The 16,629-nt window shown below is 42.6% G+C and overlaps 1 protein-coding gene and 1 long non-coding RNA gene across 2 annotated transcripts in view; one reads left to right on the forward strand and one right to left on the reverse strand.

Annotated features, from left to right (window-relative positions):
* LOC110524134 overlaps positions 1-16,629 on the forward strand; it is a 31,856-nt gene that overhangs the window by 1,027 nt on the left and 14,200 nt on the right. Inside the window, exon 2 of the long non-coding RNA XR_002473545.2 lies at positions 11,248-11,437. This is a non-coding gene — a long non-coding RNA (uncharacterized LOC110524134). The remainder of the gene's footprint in view (positions 1-11,247; positions 11,438-16,629) is intronic.
* Positions 497-5,883, reverse strand: LOC110524132. Its single transcript, XM_021603489.2, has 5 exons — positions 5,387-5,883; positions 4,349-4,445; positions 1,800-1,953; positions 1,515-1,636; positions 497-1,308 (listed from the first exon to the last, which is right to left on the reverse strand). Coding segments are annotated over exons 1-5 (699 nt in total). The 5' UTR covers positions 5,711-5,883; the 3' UTR covers positions 497-1,306.

The raw sequence follows: 16,629 nt of genomic DNA on the forward strand, positions 1-16,629 counted from the left end.
AACGTCGCTTTGCCCACATGTTTTCTGGCTCTGGCCCAACCCAAAATGTGTAGAATTGCAGGAAATTTGCTTTAAAATGGCAACATTTGCTCTCAGCCTCATGACAAAAAGTGTAGAATGGCATTATAAAACTGCATTTATTTTCTGACAATCTTTTTGTTGTTGTTTTTTGGGGGGCTGGAGGTCCCTTGGAGGTAGGTGGCCCAAATGCATTATTCTGGCCATGGTGAACAGTCATCGCAGATCATCTCTAGTACTTGTAGCCAGTGTAGGTTCATTCTGGTGTCATGGCCAAATTCCCAACCTAGGCTTGGCTCCTCACATTATCATTCCCAGCTCACTGTGAACCCCTCTCCTTTCCACTACATTCAACAGGTCGTTGTTGTATTATGAATGTTCTTCTCAACAACAACTACCGACCGGTATGTTCTTATTTTTCCCATTTAAAATATTGGTAGAAGAGTATAGAAATTAAAGTGACAAATGAATGGCCAGCTCCAAAATAATTGGACAGACTTTATTTTATGAATTCCCCCTCCAGGACAACTTTAGTTTGTAATTTAAAACATGGTGCAAATTAATCATATATGAAATATATAAAAAACCAGTACACCAGGCACAAAATATTATCTATCTAGTGTCTTCTTGATACCCAATCCCGTCGCACAACTCCTCCACCTCTTAACCCTCCCCATCTCACCATCCCATGGACATAAAACTGTTTATTATAGGGAAGAAGGTAAACTACAACCAAAAAGTAGGAAAGAACTAGTAGGGTAAGAATAAAAAAAAATGGGGGGGAGAAGTCAAGACAGGACAAACAAGAGACGACCAGACAGTACTTATAAAGTACATTCAAACATTTACACACAAATAAATACAGAGACCTTTAACCTAAACGAAAGTGTGCTTTCTTGAAATATCCCAAAAAATGGGCATTAAAACCCTAAGTATTCAATTAAATTGTAGCCTAGGTAAGGGTACGGTTCAACAATAAAATAAGCCAACATATATAAATGTGAGAGTGCTAAATGCAGCTGAAAACCATTCAAAAGCAACAAATAAGTATAACCCTTTTGTCCAGGACTAAGTTTTACCATTTTTGTTTAACAATTCTTAAAATATAATTGAAAAAGAAACAAAAGAAACTATAATCATTGACCGATTTCCCCAATTAGTTTCCTAACAGTGAAAGATGTACAGCAGTGATATCCATATAATATCAAGTCCAGGTCCCTCCTATTGTCCTGGAGAACAGTGTTCCCCTTGAATCGTCTTCGCTGACCCCACTGGCTATGCATTATGTTCCTGGAAACCACGTGTAATTAAAATATTTTATCACATTGAGATATGGATTATAAACAGTTGCAGACAGTGTCTATGAATATCGACTCAAACAAACTACGATTTATTATATGCTTGTTATGATCTTTGATTTATCTTCCACACTGCTTATAAGCCTCCATGGCATTGAATAATGATGCTTAGTTAGCACCCCGTGCTATTACACTCACATGTTATCAATTGCAGACTGACGCAGAGGACCACGGCCAAGGCAAGAATGCTAGTCTGGGGTGCGGCAACGCCGTCATCCAATAGTTCGGAGGCATGGCCACCGTCCTTTTTGCACTTCTGCCTGTAAATATAACCATGGTTCAAGAAACAATATCGACACTCATAAAAGGTAAACCAGCCAGGCTTATTTAGCTGATTCATAACAGTAGTCAATCTGAAGGTGTAAATTCATACCAGCTCAGTGTAAATCTGTACCAGCTCAGTGTCACTGGATTGATACTTACAGCTGCTTCTGTAAATACAGCTTGCTGGACTCGCAGGCCTTGGTCTGGCTCTCGGCTGCTATCCGCTGGCTCTCAGCAGCTGAATGCAAAGCCACACAGGACGCCCACTTGTGAGAGGCCTGTGTCAGGTTCTCGTGAAGTAATTCAATGTGCTCTGAAATCATAATAAGGCCTAAATCAGAACATTGAGTGACAGAAATAAAACATGTAATCCGTGTTTACCACAATAAGTTTTGAAATTCAGTGACAGTAACATTTAATGCTAAGGCATACTTTGTGTAGTTAAGGCAGTTTTCGATGTCTTCTTTGATAGACAAAAATAGGACATCCCTAGTTCACATAATGCCTTATTAACTTATAAGGTCATGTCTGGCCCTAGGATTGCTTATCAGTATGAGTGGTGTACTGTACATGGCTCCATGACGTCTCTTAACTATTTTGGGAATTGTCTGGCAGCAAAGGGGTTTCACTCACATTAGCTGTGTTTTTCTAATTTTCCAATGTAGGCAAGACTGCAGCAATAGATGCTAGCTATGCTGTTTGACAGGGCTCTCCTAGGCAGCTAAAATGTTGTAAACGTATTTCTCATTAAGACCCTGTTGAAAGCGGGGTGCCTGATATTTATCAGAACAGGCATCTCCCCTTTCACACAATGTGTCATTTCCATATCGCCTTTACTCAGGAACTTATAATTTCCTTCTGTTGTTCAAAGTCAGGAAATCTACTGTAAAAAAAAAGTCACAGCTACTGTATTTATTTGCTAGCCCCTTGGTTACAGCTTACTTAGCTCTGGAATACACTTCTTATCTGTAGGGTTTTCAGCATTTAGTGGTTAGCGGTTAGCTCACACCCCTTGAGTTTTGTTGTGTTACAGCCTGAATTTAAAATGGATTAAATGTAGATGTTTTTGTCACTGGCCTACACGCATTAACCTATAATGTCAAAGTGGAATTATGTTTTCCGAAATTTTTACTAATTAAAAATTCAAAGCTGAAATGTCTTGAGTCAATAGTTATTCAACCCCTTTGTTATGGCAAGCCTAAATAAGTTCAGGAGTAAAAATGTACTTAACAAGTCACATCACTCTGTGTGCAATAATAGTGTTTGACATGATTTATGAATGACTACCTTGTCTCTGTACCCCACACATACAATTATTTGTCATGTCCCTCAGTCGAGCAGTGCATTTCAAACACATATTCAACCACAAAGACCAGGGAGGTTTTCCAATGCCTCGTAAAGAAAGGAACCTATTGGTAGATGAGTTAAAAAATATTTTTTTAAAGCAGACATTGAATATCCCTTTGAGCACGGTGAAGTTATTAATTACACTTTGGATGGTGTATCAATACACCCAGTCACTACAAAGATACAGGCGTCCTTCCTAACTCAGTTGCTGGAGCAGAACAAACCACTCAGGGATTTCACCATGAGGGCAAGGGGGACTGTGAAACATTTAGAGTTTAATGGCTGTGATACAAGAAACTGAGGATGGCTCAACAGCATTGTAATTACTCTACAATACTAACCTAATTAACAGAGTGAAAAGAAGGAAGCCTGTACAGAAAAAAAATATTCCAAAACATGCATCCTGTTTGCAACAAGGCACTAAAGTAATACTGCAAAACATGTGGCAAAGCAATTAACTTTTTGTCCTGCTAAAAAGTGCTATGTTTGTGGCAAATCCAATACAACACATTACTGAGTACCACTCTCTGTATTTTCAAGCATAGTGGTGGCTGCATCCTGTTATGGGTATGCTTGTCATCGGCTGTTGTTCCTGAGTGGCCTAGTTACAGTTTTGACTTAAATTGTCTTGAAAATCTATGGCAATACTTGAAAATGGCTGTCTAGCAATAATCAACAACTAACTTAACAGCGCTTGAAGAATTTAAAAAATAATAATGTGCAAATATTGTACAATCCAGGTGTGCACAGCTCTTAGAAACTTACTCAGAAAGACTTGCAGATGTAATTGCTGCCAAATGTGATTCTAACATGTACTGACTCAGGGATGTGAATACTTATGTAAGTGAGATATTTCTGTATTTCATTTTTAATACATTTGCAGACATTTCTAAAGTCATGTTTTCACTTTGTCATTATGGGGTATTGTGTGTAGATGGGTGGAGACATAATCTATTTAATCAATTTTAAATTCAGGCTGTAACACAACAAAATGTGGAATAAGTCATGGAGTATGAATACTTTTAATGGCACCGTAGAAGTAGCCTGTGTGACTGCTTTTAAAGAATGGTAAACAGATGGGAGGGCTAGTGAAGACATTCACTCTGCTAGAACTTGCACTTAAATCCTAATTTGTCATCAGTTTCCAACGTTTGTAATCACAGCCTCAGATGATGTACACGCATTTTTGAAGGCGCAATATCCAACCAATGTGTATTTATTTACCGTAGCTAGGGTGGTTTCTATGGTTACAGGGGAAAATGCTGCTAAGAATATCGTGGCTGAGAAAGTGCTCCTTTCATGGTAGCCAATACCAGAGGCAAAAATCCCATACCCTCCCACCGTGACATCAATTTTCCTACCTTGGTTTAGCATGATTTCTGAAGTGAGGTTTGCCTCGATTTCTTTATGCGTCTCGATTTCTTTTTCCAGGACTGTAATGTTTCCACCCAAAATAACCTGCAACAAAGACAGTGGTGGTCATTGATTAACTCCTCAGGAATTCCCAGAACTAGTTAATACAACTTCTGTGAACATTGGCACAGTCATCCCAAGGAGTCCCTCCTATCACATATTTGAAATGCTGAGTGAAAGCAGGCTTGTGACAGAACCAGGTTTGGCTATGAGAACAGCCTCTGAAAACATTCCTTTCATCCAGCGTTTTTATGTGAAACAACACCAATGAACACATTTACTCTAATACAGTATCGATGAAGAAAAGAGGTGGAAATAATGATCTCATCAAAGACAACGGTGAAAGATTAAGACCTTTGTGCTTAAAGAACATGGACTGCTGCCAAAATGGCAACATTTTCCCTACATACTTCTGGTCAAAAGTAGAGCACTATATAGGGAGTAGGGTGCCATTTCAGACACAGACGTGGTGTGCCCTATTTCTGCTTTCCCTCTTCTTCCAGGAAGGGTTGATCTTGACCTCCCACCCACTCCCTGGGAAGGACTAGCTGCTTTTAATATTTTGATTGCTGCATTTGCAGAGTATTTGCATAACTGTCCACATTAAATGGATACTGTCTGTCCATTGTGCCTCTGGTTGTTATGTAAAGGCCTAATGTGGATTTTCGGTCTGCCATTTATTTTCACAAGTAGTTATTTGGCATGATGATACAGTAACATGTTTTGAAACTGTTACAAACAGTCAAATGGAAATGGTATTTAAAAAAACAGGAAATCATAGCCATGCCTGTTTAGATTAGGTTTGGATGTCCAATCAATCTAAAATGACACATCGGGTACAACGGAGAGGGTAGAAGAAGGAGAGAGGCAGAGGATAACAGGCAGCTTGAGGAATTGAGCAAGTCAGTTGTAACCTCAGGCCTGCGGGAACCAGAGAGGGGAGTAGGAGGGGAGGGAAAGCAAAGCCAGGCAATGCAAACACTCACGTTTTCCTGCCGACAGTCATCCAGGGACACGTTGGTCTGTCCCAGGTGCTCCAGGAGCCTCTCTGTCTCCCTGAGCTGCCGGGTCTGGTTGGCGTGGCCCTCCTCCACCATCTCCTCCAGGGCTGCCTTGTTCTTGGCGTACACCACCCTGGCCCCCTCGTGCTTCTCCGTCAGGGTCTGTAGTTCAGCTCGGCACTGGCTGGCACTCTTCATGTCCGGAGAGGTGGCCCACACCACAATGATGATGAGGGAGATTACCGACCACAGGGCCAGGCAGGCGATCACAATGTTGCGGGTGGTCTGGGATGACTTGGAGCTGGCCATGGTGAACAAGAAGGTTGTGGTGGTGGTTCTGATGATGATGATGATTGGAAAAAGTTGATCCGGAGTGTTTCCTGTCCTGCGGGAGGTGTCTGTGTAAAGAGGCAGGAGGTTCCTCTCAGAGTGAGTAACTGACTGAGTCTGTCTAAAGGATGAACCTCCCCTAAAACTCTGCCTCTGCTGGACAGGAAAGGGGTGTGGCCCTGGCTCTCCCCCCTCTGCCCCCTTCCTCCCACTCTGTTCCCTTCATGCCCTGATAGGGGGGGCAGTAATTAAAAAGGAAATCACAACATTAGACACGAGAGACAGAGAGAGGAGATATGAGCTGTTCCCACACACACTGCGTCAGCTGCAAGGAACACCATGAGGGGAAGTTAAAGCAAAACTCAAAAGTGCCTGGTGTAAAGCTGTGTTTTTCCCTGAAAGGGTGTGTGTGTGTTTCTGTTTCCATTTCTCAGTCGCAGAGAGAAACCTGGCAGGACTCCCAACTCCACATAGAGCTGGCCTTGAACGCAGCTTCGCGTGGAGAGTTCACTCACACAGCCTGTTTTGGTTCTTCAGCTATGTCTTATTTTAAACACTTTCACAAGAGCCTGAGTGCAGTGGCTGAGGCAGCGACTCAGTGTTTCCTGAGCTCATTCCAGCAGGGCCCTAAGAGAATCCATGGCACACAGACACACCCCAAACAACTCAGGCAACCCAGTTGCTATGCTCTTAGAAAAAAGGATTTAGGATAACCCTTTTTGATTCCACAAAGAACCCTCCTACATGGAACCTTAAGAGTTCTATCTGGAGTCAAAAAGGGTTCCTCAAAGGGTTCTATGGGGACAGCCGAAGAACCATTTTAGGTTCTAGATAGACTAGGGGGGAAAAGGGTGATGTCTGCCCCCTTCATCAACAAATTACGACATAAAACTGAACTCTGCTCCTGTTTGAGAATGTAATCTGTATACCCGTAATAGATAAGGATGTAGTTGGATGCATTTTGGTTGTATGTATTATTTTCCTCTGTCACAATCTAAACTGACACCAATGTTATGCCTTTGTCATGCATGTTTGATTTCATTATATTGAATTCCTCTGATCAAATACCCATCCAAGTTCCAGATGAAACATTCCACAGTAGTCTGAGAAAGGAATGACTCACTTTGCTTTTTCAGCTACCCTCCTATGTGACAATAAAAAAATAAAAATAAAAAGGGCCTGGAAAGCACAACTTCCTCACTCTTTGTCCTCATGAACCTCTTTGCCAAAACATCCAAAAATGGTAAGGAAAATTAAGAGGATGTGGAAATGAGATGGCTCTTGGTTGGATACTGAGTGAACAAAACATTAGGATCACCTTCCTAATATTTATTTGCACCCCCTCTCCCGTTTGCCCTCAGAACAGCCTTAATTCGTAAGGGCAGGGACGCTACAAGGTGTCGAAAGCATTCCACAGAGATGCTGGCCACGTTGACTCCAATGCTTCCCACAGTTGTGTCAAGTTGGCTGGATGTCCTTTGGGTGGTGGACCATTCTTGATACACACGGAGAGTGGAAAACCAAGCAGCATTGCAGTTCAAAGGCACAAATCTTTTGTCTTGCCCATTCACCCTCTGAATGGCACACAGACAATACATGTCTCAATTGTCTCAATGTTTAATAATCCTTCTTTAACCTGTAACCTCCCCTTCATCTACACTAATTGAATGGGAGCATAGCTTTCTCCCGGTCAGTCTATTTCATGGAAAGAGGTGTTCCTAATGTTTTCTACACCTCAGGTATATTACAACACTTCAGGAACTGGCCCGTAGTAAGTTGAGTGAAACGCAAAATACCTTCAAAAATTGGAAGTATTTAGGTATTGGTACAAATTAAGGAAACAGGTTTCAAGCAAGTTTTTAGAAATGGTTCCCGAAATGTTCTAGAATTCAGGGGCATATTTTCAACTTATCAAACAAGAATGCGCCTTGTAAGTTGAGGCAATGGCATACAGTGCCTTGCGAAAGTATTCGGCCCCCTTGAACTTTGCGACCTTTTGCCACATTTCAGGCTTCAAACATAAAGATATAAAACTGTATTTTTTTGTGAAGAATCAACAACAAGTGGGACACAATCATGAAGTGGAACGACATTTATTGGATATTTCAAACTTTTTTAACAAATCAAAAACTGAAAAATTGGGCGTGCAAAATTATTCAGCCCCCTTAAGTTAATACTTTGTAGCGCCACCTTTTGCTGCGATTACAGCTGTAAGTCGCTTGGGATATGTCTCTATCAGTTTTGCACATCGAGAGACTGACATTTTTTCCCATTCCTCCTTGCAAAACAGCTCGAGCTCAGTGAGGTTGGATGGAGAGCATTTGTGAACAGCAGTTTTCAGTTCTTTCCACAGATTCTCGATTGGATTCAGGATTCACTTTGACTTGGCCATTCTAACACCTGGATATGTTTATTTTTGAACCATTCCATTGTAGATTTTGCTTTATGTTTTGGATCATTGTCTTGTTGGAAGACAAATCTCCGCCCCAGTCTCAGGTCTTTTGCAGACTCCATCAGGTTTTCTTCCAGAATGGTCCTGTATTTGGCTCCATCCATCTTCCCATCTATTTTAACCATCTTCCCTGTCCCTGCTGAATAAAAGCAGGCCCAAACCATGATGCTGCCACCACCATGTTTGACAGTGGGTATGGTGTGTTCAGGGTGATGAGCTGTGTTGCTTTTACGCCAAACATAACGTTTTGCATTGTTGCCAAAAATTTCAATTTTGGTGTCATCTGACCAGAGCACCTTCTTCCACATGTTTGGTGTGTCTCCCAGGTGGCTTGTGGCAAACTTTAAACGACACTTTTTATGGATATCTTTAAGAAATGGCTTTCTTCTTGCCACTCTCACAACAGTATCTCGGACCTGCCTGGTGTGTTCCTTGTTCTTCATGATGCTCTCTGCGCTTTTAACGGACCTCTGAGACTATCACAGTGCAGGTGCATTTATACGGAGACTTGATTACACACAGGTGGATTGTATTTATCATCATTAGTCATTTAGGTCAACATTGGATCATTCAGAGATCCTCACTGAACTTCTGGAGAGAGTTTGCTGCACTGAAAGTAAAGGGGCTGAATAATTTTGCACGCCCAATTTTTCCGTTTTTGATTTGTTAAAAAAGTTTGAAATATCCAATAAATGTCGTTCCACTTCATGATTGTGTCCCACTTGTTGTTGATTCTTCACAAAAAAAATACAGTTTTACATCTTTATGTTTGAAGCCTGAAATGTGGCAAAAGGTCACAAAGTTCAAGGGGGCCGAATACTTTCGCAAGGCACTGTATGCATTACTAGTCAAAAGTTTGGATCCACCAATTCATTCAAGGGTTTTTCTTTGTTTTTACTATTTTCTACATTGTAGAATACTAGTGAAGACATCAAAACTATGAAATAACACGTGGAATCATGTAGTAACCAATAAGTGTTAAACAAATCAAAATATATTTGAGATTCTTCAAAGTAGCCACCCTTTGCTTTGATGACAGCTTTGCACACTCTTGACATTCTCTCAACCAGCTTCAAATGGTTGTACCTGGAATTAATTTAAATTAACAGGTGTGCCTTGTTAAAAGTTAATTTGTGGAATTTCTTTCCTTCTTAAGCCAATCATTTGTGCTGTGACAAGTTAGGGGTGATAGCCCTATTTGGTAAAAGACCAAGTCCATATTATGGCAAGAACAGCTCCAATAAGGAAAGAAAAATGACAGTCCATCATTACTTTAATACGTGTCATACAGTGAGTCAATGCGGAAAATCTTTGAAAGTTTCTTCAAGTGCAGTCGCAAAAACCATCAATCACTAGGATGAAACTGGCTCTCTGTCACACCCTGATCTGTTTCATCTGTCTTTGTGCTTGTCTCCACCCCCCTCCAGGTGTCTTCAATCTTCCCCGTTATTCCCCAGTGTATTTATACCTGTGTTCTCTGTTTGTCTGTTGCCAGTTTGTTTTGTTTTGTGAAATCTACCAGCGTTTTGCCCCTTGCTCCTGGCTGTTCTAGTTCCGGTTTTCTAGTTTTTCCCTGATTTGACCATTCTGCCTGCCCTGAGCCTGCCTGCCGTTCTGTACCTTGCCACACCACACTGGATTATTGAACCCTGCCTGCTCTGACCCTGAGACTGCCTACTGTTCTGGACCTTTTGGACCCTATCTGGATTACTGACCTCTGCCTGCCCTTGGCCTGTCGTTTTGCCTGTACAAGTAATACACTTTTGTTTCTTCCACATTGTCTGCATCTGGGTCTTACCTGAAACGTGATACTCTCATGAGGACCGCCACAGGAAAGGAAGACCCAGAGTTACCCCTGCTGCAGAGGATACATTTGAGTTAACTGCACCTCAGATTGCAGCCCAAATAAATGCTTCACAGAGTTCAAGTAACAGACAGATCTCAACATCAAATGTTCAGAGGAGAATCAGGCCTTCATGGTCAAATTGCTGAAACCACTACTAAAGGACACCAATAAGAAGAAGATACTTGATTGGGCCCAAAACCACGAGCAATGGACATTAGACCAGTGGAAATCTGTACTTTGGTCTGATGAGTCCAAATGTGAGATTTTTGGTTCCAACCGCCGTGTCTTTGTGAGAAGCAGAGTAGGTGAACAGATGATCTTCGGGGTGGGGTTCCCACCGTCAAGCATGGAGGAGGTGTGATGTTGTGGGGGTGCTTTGCTGGTGACCCTGTCTGTGATGTATTTAGAATTCAAGGCACACTTAACCAGCATGGCTACCACAGCATTCTGCAGCGATACGCCTTCCCATCTGGTTTGCGCTTAGTGGGACTATCATTTGTTTTTCAACAGGACAATGACCCAAAACACACCTCCAGGCTGTGTAAGGGCTATTTGACCAAGAAATAGAGTGATGGAGTGCTGCATCAGATGACCTGGCCTCCACAATCACCCGACCTCAACCCAATTGAGATGGTTTGGGATGAGTTGGACCGCAGAGTGAAGGAAAAGCAGCCAACAAGTGCTCAGTATATGTGGGAACTCCTTCAAGACTGTTGGAAAAACTTTCCTCATGAAGCTGGTTGAGAGAATGAGAGAATGCCAAGAGTGTGCAAATCTATAATCAAGGCAAAGGGTGACTACTTTGAAGAATGTAAAATATAAAATTTATTGTGATTTGTTTAACACTTAAAAACAAAACATTTTTACTACATGATTCCAAATGTTAATTCATAGTTTGTCTTTACTATTATTCTACAATGTAGAATGAATGAATGTGTAGGTGTGTCAACTTTTGAATGGTACTGTAGCTGGAAAGATAGTTGATGGTGTGTCACAACGAGATACAGTATATGACAATGAATGGAGGACCAACAGACTGGTAGGCTTCATGGGTATCTGGTTCATACAGCGCTAAAATTAACTCCCAAATAATTTTTGCATTATAAAATACACACTGCTTGAATGTCCCCTTTAGTGACCAAGTACTTTGTCATGTTCTTGAAACAGTTTGGCTTAACAAAATAATTATGGGATATATCTGTCTCTATTTTTGGCCAGGTGATTGACCGGAGTGTATGAGGAGAACAGAGGTTGGCCCAAACACAAAGAGAGGAGCTGCCAAGCCAGTGCTGTCAGTCACCAAAGTGCATCTGGCAGCAAGCGAGATGAATGTCCACACTATTGATCACTATTAGAAATGGATCGGTTACGGGCTTTGTAACACCACTTCGGGATCAGGCAGACACAGGTAATCTGCTTTCAAAGCATTGGTTTGATATGAAGCGACCAACGCTGCACTGTCTTCTTGAGATAGGGAAGGGACATCTTTGTGAAAGTGTACTGTATAACACTTCCCCCTTTTTCAGATGTCTCAACGTACACTACTTATACAAAAGTATGTGGACATCCCTTCAAATTAGTGGATTCGACTGTTTCAGCCACACGCTACCTTCCCGAACTTTCAAGTTTGGTGGAGAAGGAATAATAATGGTCTGGGGCTGTTTTTCATGGTTCGGGCTTCGCCCCTTAGTTCCAGTGAAGGGAAATCTTAATGCTACAGCATACAATGACATTCTAGACGATTCTGTGCTTCCAACTTTGTGGCAACCGTTTGGGGAAGGCTCTTTCCTGTTTCAGCATGACAATGCCCCTGTGGACAATGTGAGGTCCATACAGAAATGGTTTGTTAAGGTCGGTGTGGAAGAATTTCACTGGCCTGCACAGAGGCCTGAACCCAACCCCATCGAACATCTTTGGGATGAATTACAATGCTGACTGCAAGCCAGGCCTAATCGCCCAACATCAGTGTCCGACCTCACTAATGCTCTTGTGGCTGAATGGAAGCAAGTGGAAGCAATGTTCCAAAATCTAGTGGAAAGCTTTTCCAGAAGAGTGGAGGCTGTTCTAGCAGCAAAGAGGGGACCAAGTCTATATTAATACCCTGATTTTGGAATTAGATGTTTAACAAGCAGGTCACCATACACTTTTGGTCATGTGGTGTAGCTCGCGGGAGAGAAGGGAGAGGTCGTAAGCATTCTATCCTATTGATTAGTCAAATGGACAGGAGAATTTTCAAAAAGAGCAATACAGAATGTCAAAGTTTTACTGTCATGTTGACATTTTGTGTCACAGTGAAATTTTTGAAGTCTATCGATTTAAAGAATCAATTCAATGAAGTCCCTACTAAGCTGTATGTATTATTTTCCTCTGTGTCACAATCTAAACTAGACCCTATGGCTTTTCTCATACATTTTTGATTTCATTATATTGAATTCCTATTTTCATATTGGAGACATGAGTTATGCGTTGGTAGGTTGGTGTTGTTTGCATTTCACCCATGGAGCTCTTGCCTTCCAGTGATGTCATTTGAAAGAGGCCCCAAAATAATATAGTCCCACACTGTTTTGGGGCAGAGAGCTTTTTGTGTTTTTCCCTTCAAGGACAGGGAACCACACCGCAATACACACAGTAGATCTCTGTTATGTGTCACCTGTCCTTGAAGGGACATAGTAATGGTGTCTAAGAGAAGTCAAAGCTAAGTTGTAATATGAAATGTTACCATTACTGCTTGTCATGCTGTAGTATAGGCCATTAAACACAGGCAATACATGGCAACAGAACGCAGTTTACAGTTCATATTTGAAAAATGAGACTGAGATGTGTTATGTTGTAGAGTGGAGAAGTAGCATGAAGACACAATACTATAATCTTCAACAAATTTAACTTTAATGGGCAGCTTATACAGCAGCAGCAGCGCGTACTCTCCTCTTGACCAGACACTTATTTTTAGTGTTATGGTGATATACTGCCATCTAGCGATTTAAACTTCAAGGAAGCGTTTGCAAGCCAAATTGAATCCAATAGGACACTTGTACTAAGTTTTAGCTCTATTTTCTTTATAATCTGGGGAAAGAGTGCTATATGAGACTGGCGGCCAAAAACTGAAAACACTATACAGATGTAGGATCTTATTTTGAGCCATTTTGCTACAGCAGGGAAATAATCTTGCAGCAACACGAAATGTAAATTATTCGTAGGGGTTGATACATTTTTCGTGAAGGCAAATTGAGTCTGACATTTCAAAGTGGAAATGACATACTTTAGAAGCCTTTTTAAACCTCAAACACTACAAGTTCGCACTTCTTGCTGTGCAGGAAAATAAATTCTCAGCAACAAAACAGTGATCAAATGAAGATCCTACATCTGTAGGATCAGCTAGTATAGAGTGGTGGAGTCTTTAGTTTGATGCAAAGCAACCACTTAACATATGAATGAAACTTAGGTTTTTCAAATATCCCCATGTAATCAGAACAATCACAATGATGTGTGTCACACCCTGATCTGTTTCACCTGTCTTTGTGCTTGTCTCCAACCCCCTCCAGGTGTCGCCCAGCTTCCCCATTATCCCCGGTGCATTTATATCTGTGTTCTCTGTTTGTCTGTTGCCAGTTCGCCTTGTCTCGTCAAACCTACCAGCGTTTTTCCCCGTACTCCTGTTTTTTTTTGTTATTATTGAATCCAAGACATACAATATACTCGGGGTGAAGCCCCTCAACAACTACAAGTCATCCAACAGACTCCCATTCAGAGCGACACACAGAAGTATCCAGGGTCAATGCCCTGCTCAAGGGCATATCTCAACAGATCTCCCACAAGGCCAAATACAGGGACCTGAACAAGATCCCCCCCCCCCCCCCCCCAACAGTTCCCCAATAGCTTCCCCTCAACCATCTGAGACCCCTCCCACAGTACCCCCCCCCCCCCCAGAAATAAAAAATATATATATATATATAATTAATTCCACTCTCCACCCGCCAAGAACCCCCCCACTCCCAATGCACCAACAACCAAGAAAATTAACTAAAGAGAAAAAAGAAGAAGACAAAGGAAAACAGAAAACAACAGTTCAAAAAAACAAAGGGACATCAAGAACAACTAAAATCATAACAACAAGGCCAACTGCATATGTTTTGAGTGCATGTCTTGCACTATTTACACCTATGTCCGTGTATGTGTGTATTTGAATGAGAGCGTGTGTGTATATGCATGTGTACAAACACGTGCACGGCATCAACCTCAGGCAAACCGGCTTTAGCTGTAAAAACACTGCCCCTCAGTGTCATTCAAACTTACTTTTTATTATGTTATATTTTGACTTTATTTTTTATACTTTTACTTTTTTTTGGACCATCATCAGACAAGGCCCAAATCCCTGTCATTCGCATGAAGAAGAGAAGAGACATTGGGAACGTAGGTTGGGGTGCCTTGTAAGGATCCGATGGCGAGTGAGTAATCCGCCTCTACCATAAGTCCTATTAGCCAACGCACAATCATTGGATAATAAAATGGATGAGCTCTGATCAAGATTATCCTACCAACGGGACATTAAAAACTGTAATATCTTATGTTTCACCAGATCGTGGCTGAACGATGACATGGATAACATACAGCTGGTGGGGTTTACACTGCATTGGCAAGATATAAGAGCTGCCTCCAGTAAGACGGGGTAGTGGTCTGTGTCTATTTGTAAATAACTAATATTAAGGAAGTCTCAAGGTTTTGCTTGCCTGAGGTAGAGTATGTCATGATAAGATGTAGACCACACTATTTACCAAGGGTCTTCATCTATATTCTTTGTAGCTGTCTATCCCCACAAACCGATGCTGGCACTAAGACCGCACACGCTGTATAAGGCCATAAGCAAACAAGAAAATGCTCATCCAGAATCGACGCTCCTAGTGGCCGGGACTTTAATGCAGGCACTTAAATCCGTTTTACCTAATTTCAACCAGCATGTTACATGTACAACCAGAGGGGGGAAAACTCTAGACTGCCTTTACTCCACACACAGAGACACGTACAAAGCTGTCCCTCGCCCTCCATTTGGCAAATCTGACCATAAGCTATACACCCGAGTCCTGCTTACAAGCAAAAACTAAAGCAGGAAGTACCTGTGACTCACTCAATACGGAAGTGGTCAGATGATGCAGATGCTAAGCTACAGGACTGTTTTGCTAGCACAGACTGGAATATGTTCTGGGATTCTTCTGACCACATCAGTCACTGACTTCATCAATAAGTGCATCGATGACGTCGTCCCCACAGTGACCGTACGTACATACCCCAACCAGAGGCCATGGATTACAGGCAACATCCGCACTGAGCTAAAGGGCAGAGCTGCCGCTTTCAAGGATCGGGACTCTAACCTGGACGCTTATTTGAAATCCCGCTATGCCTTCAGACGAACCATCATACAGGACTAAGATTGAATCGTACTACACCGGCTCTGACGCTCGTCGGATGTGTCAGGGCTTGCAAACTATTACGGGCCACAAAGGGAAGCACAGCCGTGAGCTGCCCAGTGACACGAGCCTACCAGACGAGCTAAATTACTTCTATACTTGCTTCGAGGCAAGCAACACTGAAGCATGCATAAGAGCATCAGTTGTTCCGGATGACTATTTGATCTCGCTCTCCGTAGCCGACATGAGTAAGACCTTCAAACATGTCAACATTTACAAGACCGCAGGGCCAGACGGATTACCAGGACATGTACTCCAAGCATGCGTTGATCATCTAGAAGTGTCTTCACTGACATATTCAACCTGTCTCTGACAGAGTCTGTAATACCAACATGTTTCAAGCAGACCACCATAATCCCTGTGCCCAAGAACACCAAGGTAACCGGCCTAAGTTACTATCGACCCGTAGCACTCATGTCTGTAGACATGAAGTGCATTGAATGTCTGGTCATGGCTCACATCACCACCATTATCCCAGAAACCCTAGACTCACTACAATTTGCATACCGCCCCAGCAGATGCACAGATGATGCAATCTCTATTGCACTCCACACTGACCTTTCCCACCTAGACCAAAGGACCACCTATGTGAGAATGCTATTCATTGACTACAGCTCTGCGTTCAACACCATAGTGCCCTCAAAGCTCATCACTAAGCTAAGGACCCTGGGACTAAATACCTCCCTCTGCAACTGGATCCTGGAATTTCTGACGGGCTGCCCCCAGGTGGTAAGGGTAGGTAACAACACATCTGCCACACTGATCCTCAACATGGGGGCCCCTCAGGGGTGCGTGCTCAGTCCCCTCATGTACTTCCTGTTCACCCATGACTGCATGGCCAAGCACGACTCCAGCACCGTCATTAAGTTTGCAGACGAGGGCCTCCCGGGTGGCGCAGTGGTTAAGGGCGCTGTACTGTGTACTGTACTGTGCCATCAGAGACTCTGTCGTAACCGGCCGCGACCGGGAGGTCCGTGGGGCGACGCACAATTGGCCTAGCGTCGGTCGGTAGGGATGTCCTTGTCTCATCGCGCACCAGTGACTCCTGTGGCGGACCGGGCGCAGTGCGCGCTATCCAAGGTTGCCAGGTGCACGGTGTTTCCTCCGACACATTGGTGCAGCTGGCTTCCGGGTTGGA

Source organism: Oncorhynchus mykiss, chromosome 5 (assembly GCF_013265735.2).
Source record: "Oncorhynchus mykiss isolate Arlee chromosome 5, USDA_OmykA_1.1, whole genome shotgun sequence".
In the NCBI taxonomy this organism is placed as follows: Eukaryota; Metazoa; Chordata; class Actinopteri; order Salmoniformes; family Salmonidae; genus Oncorhynchus; species Oncorhynchus mykiss.

Excerpts from the sequence above, each read along its gene's own strand:
- LOC110524132 (XM_021603489.2), bottom strand. The coding sequence starts at position 5,710 with ATGGCCAGCTCCAAGTCATCCCAGACCACCCGCAACATTGTGATCGCC. Across the intron at positions 4,446-5,386 it reads ATGACTGTCGGCAGGAAAAC|GTTATTTTGGGTGGAAACAT; the intron begins GTGAGTGTTTGC and ends TCTTTGTTGCAG. Across the intron at positions 1,637-1,799 it reads CTGTATTTACAGAAGCAGCT|GCAGAAGTGCAAAAAGGACG; the intron begins GTAAGTATCAAT and ends TTATATTTACAG.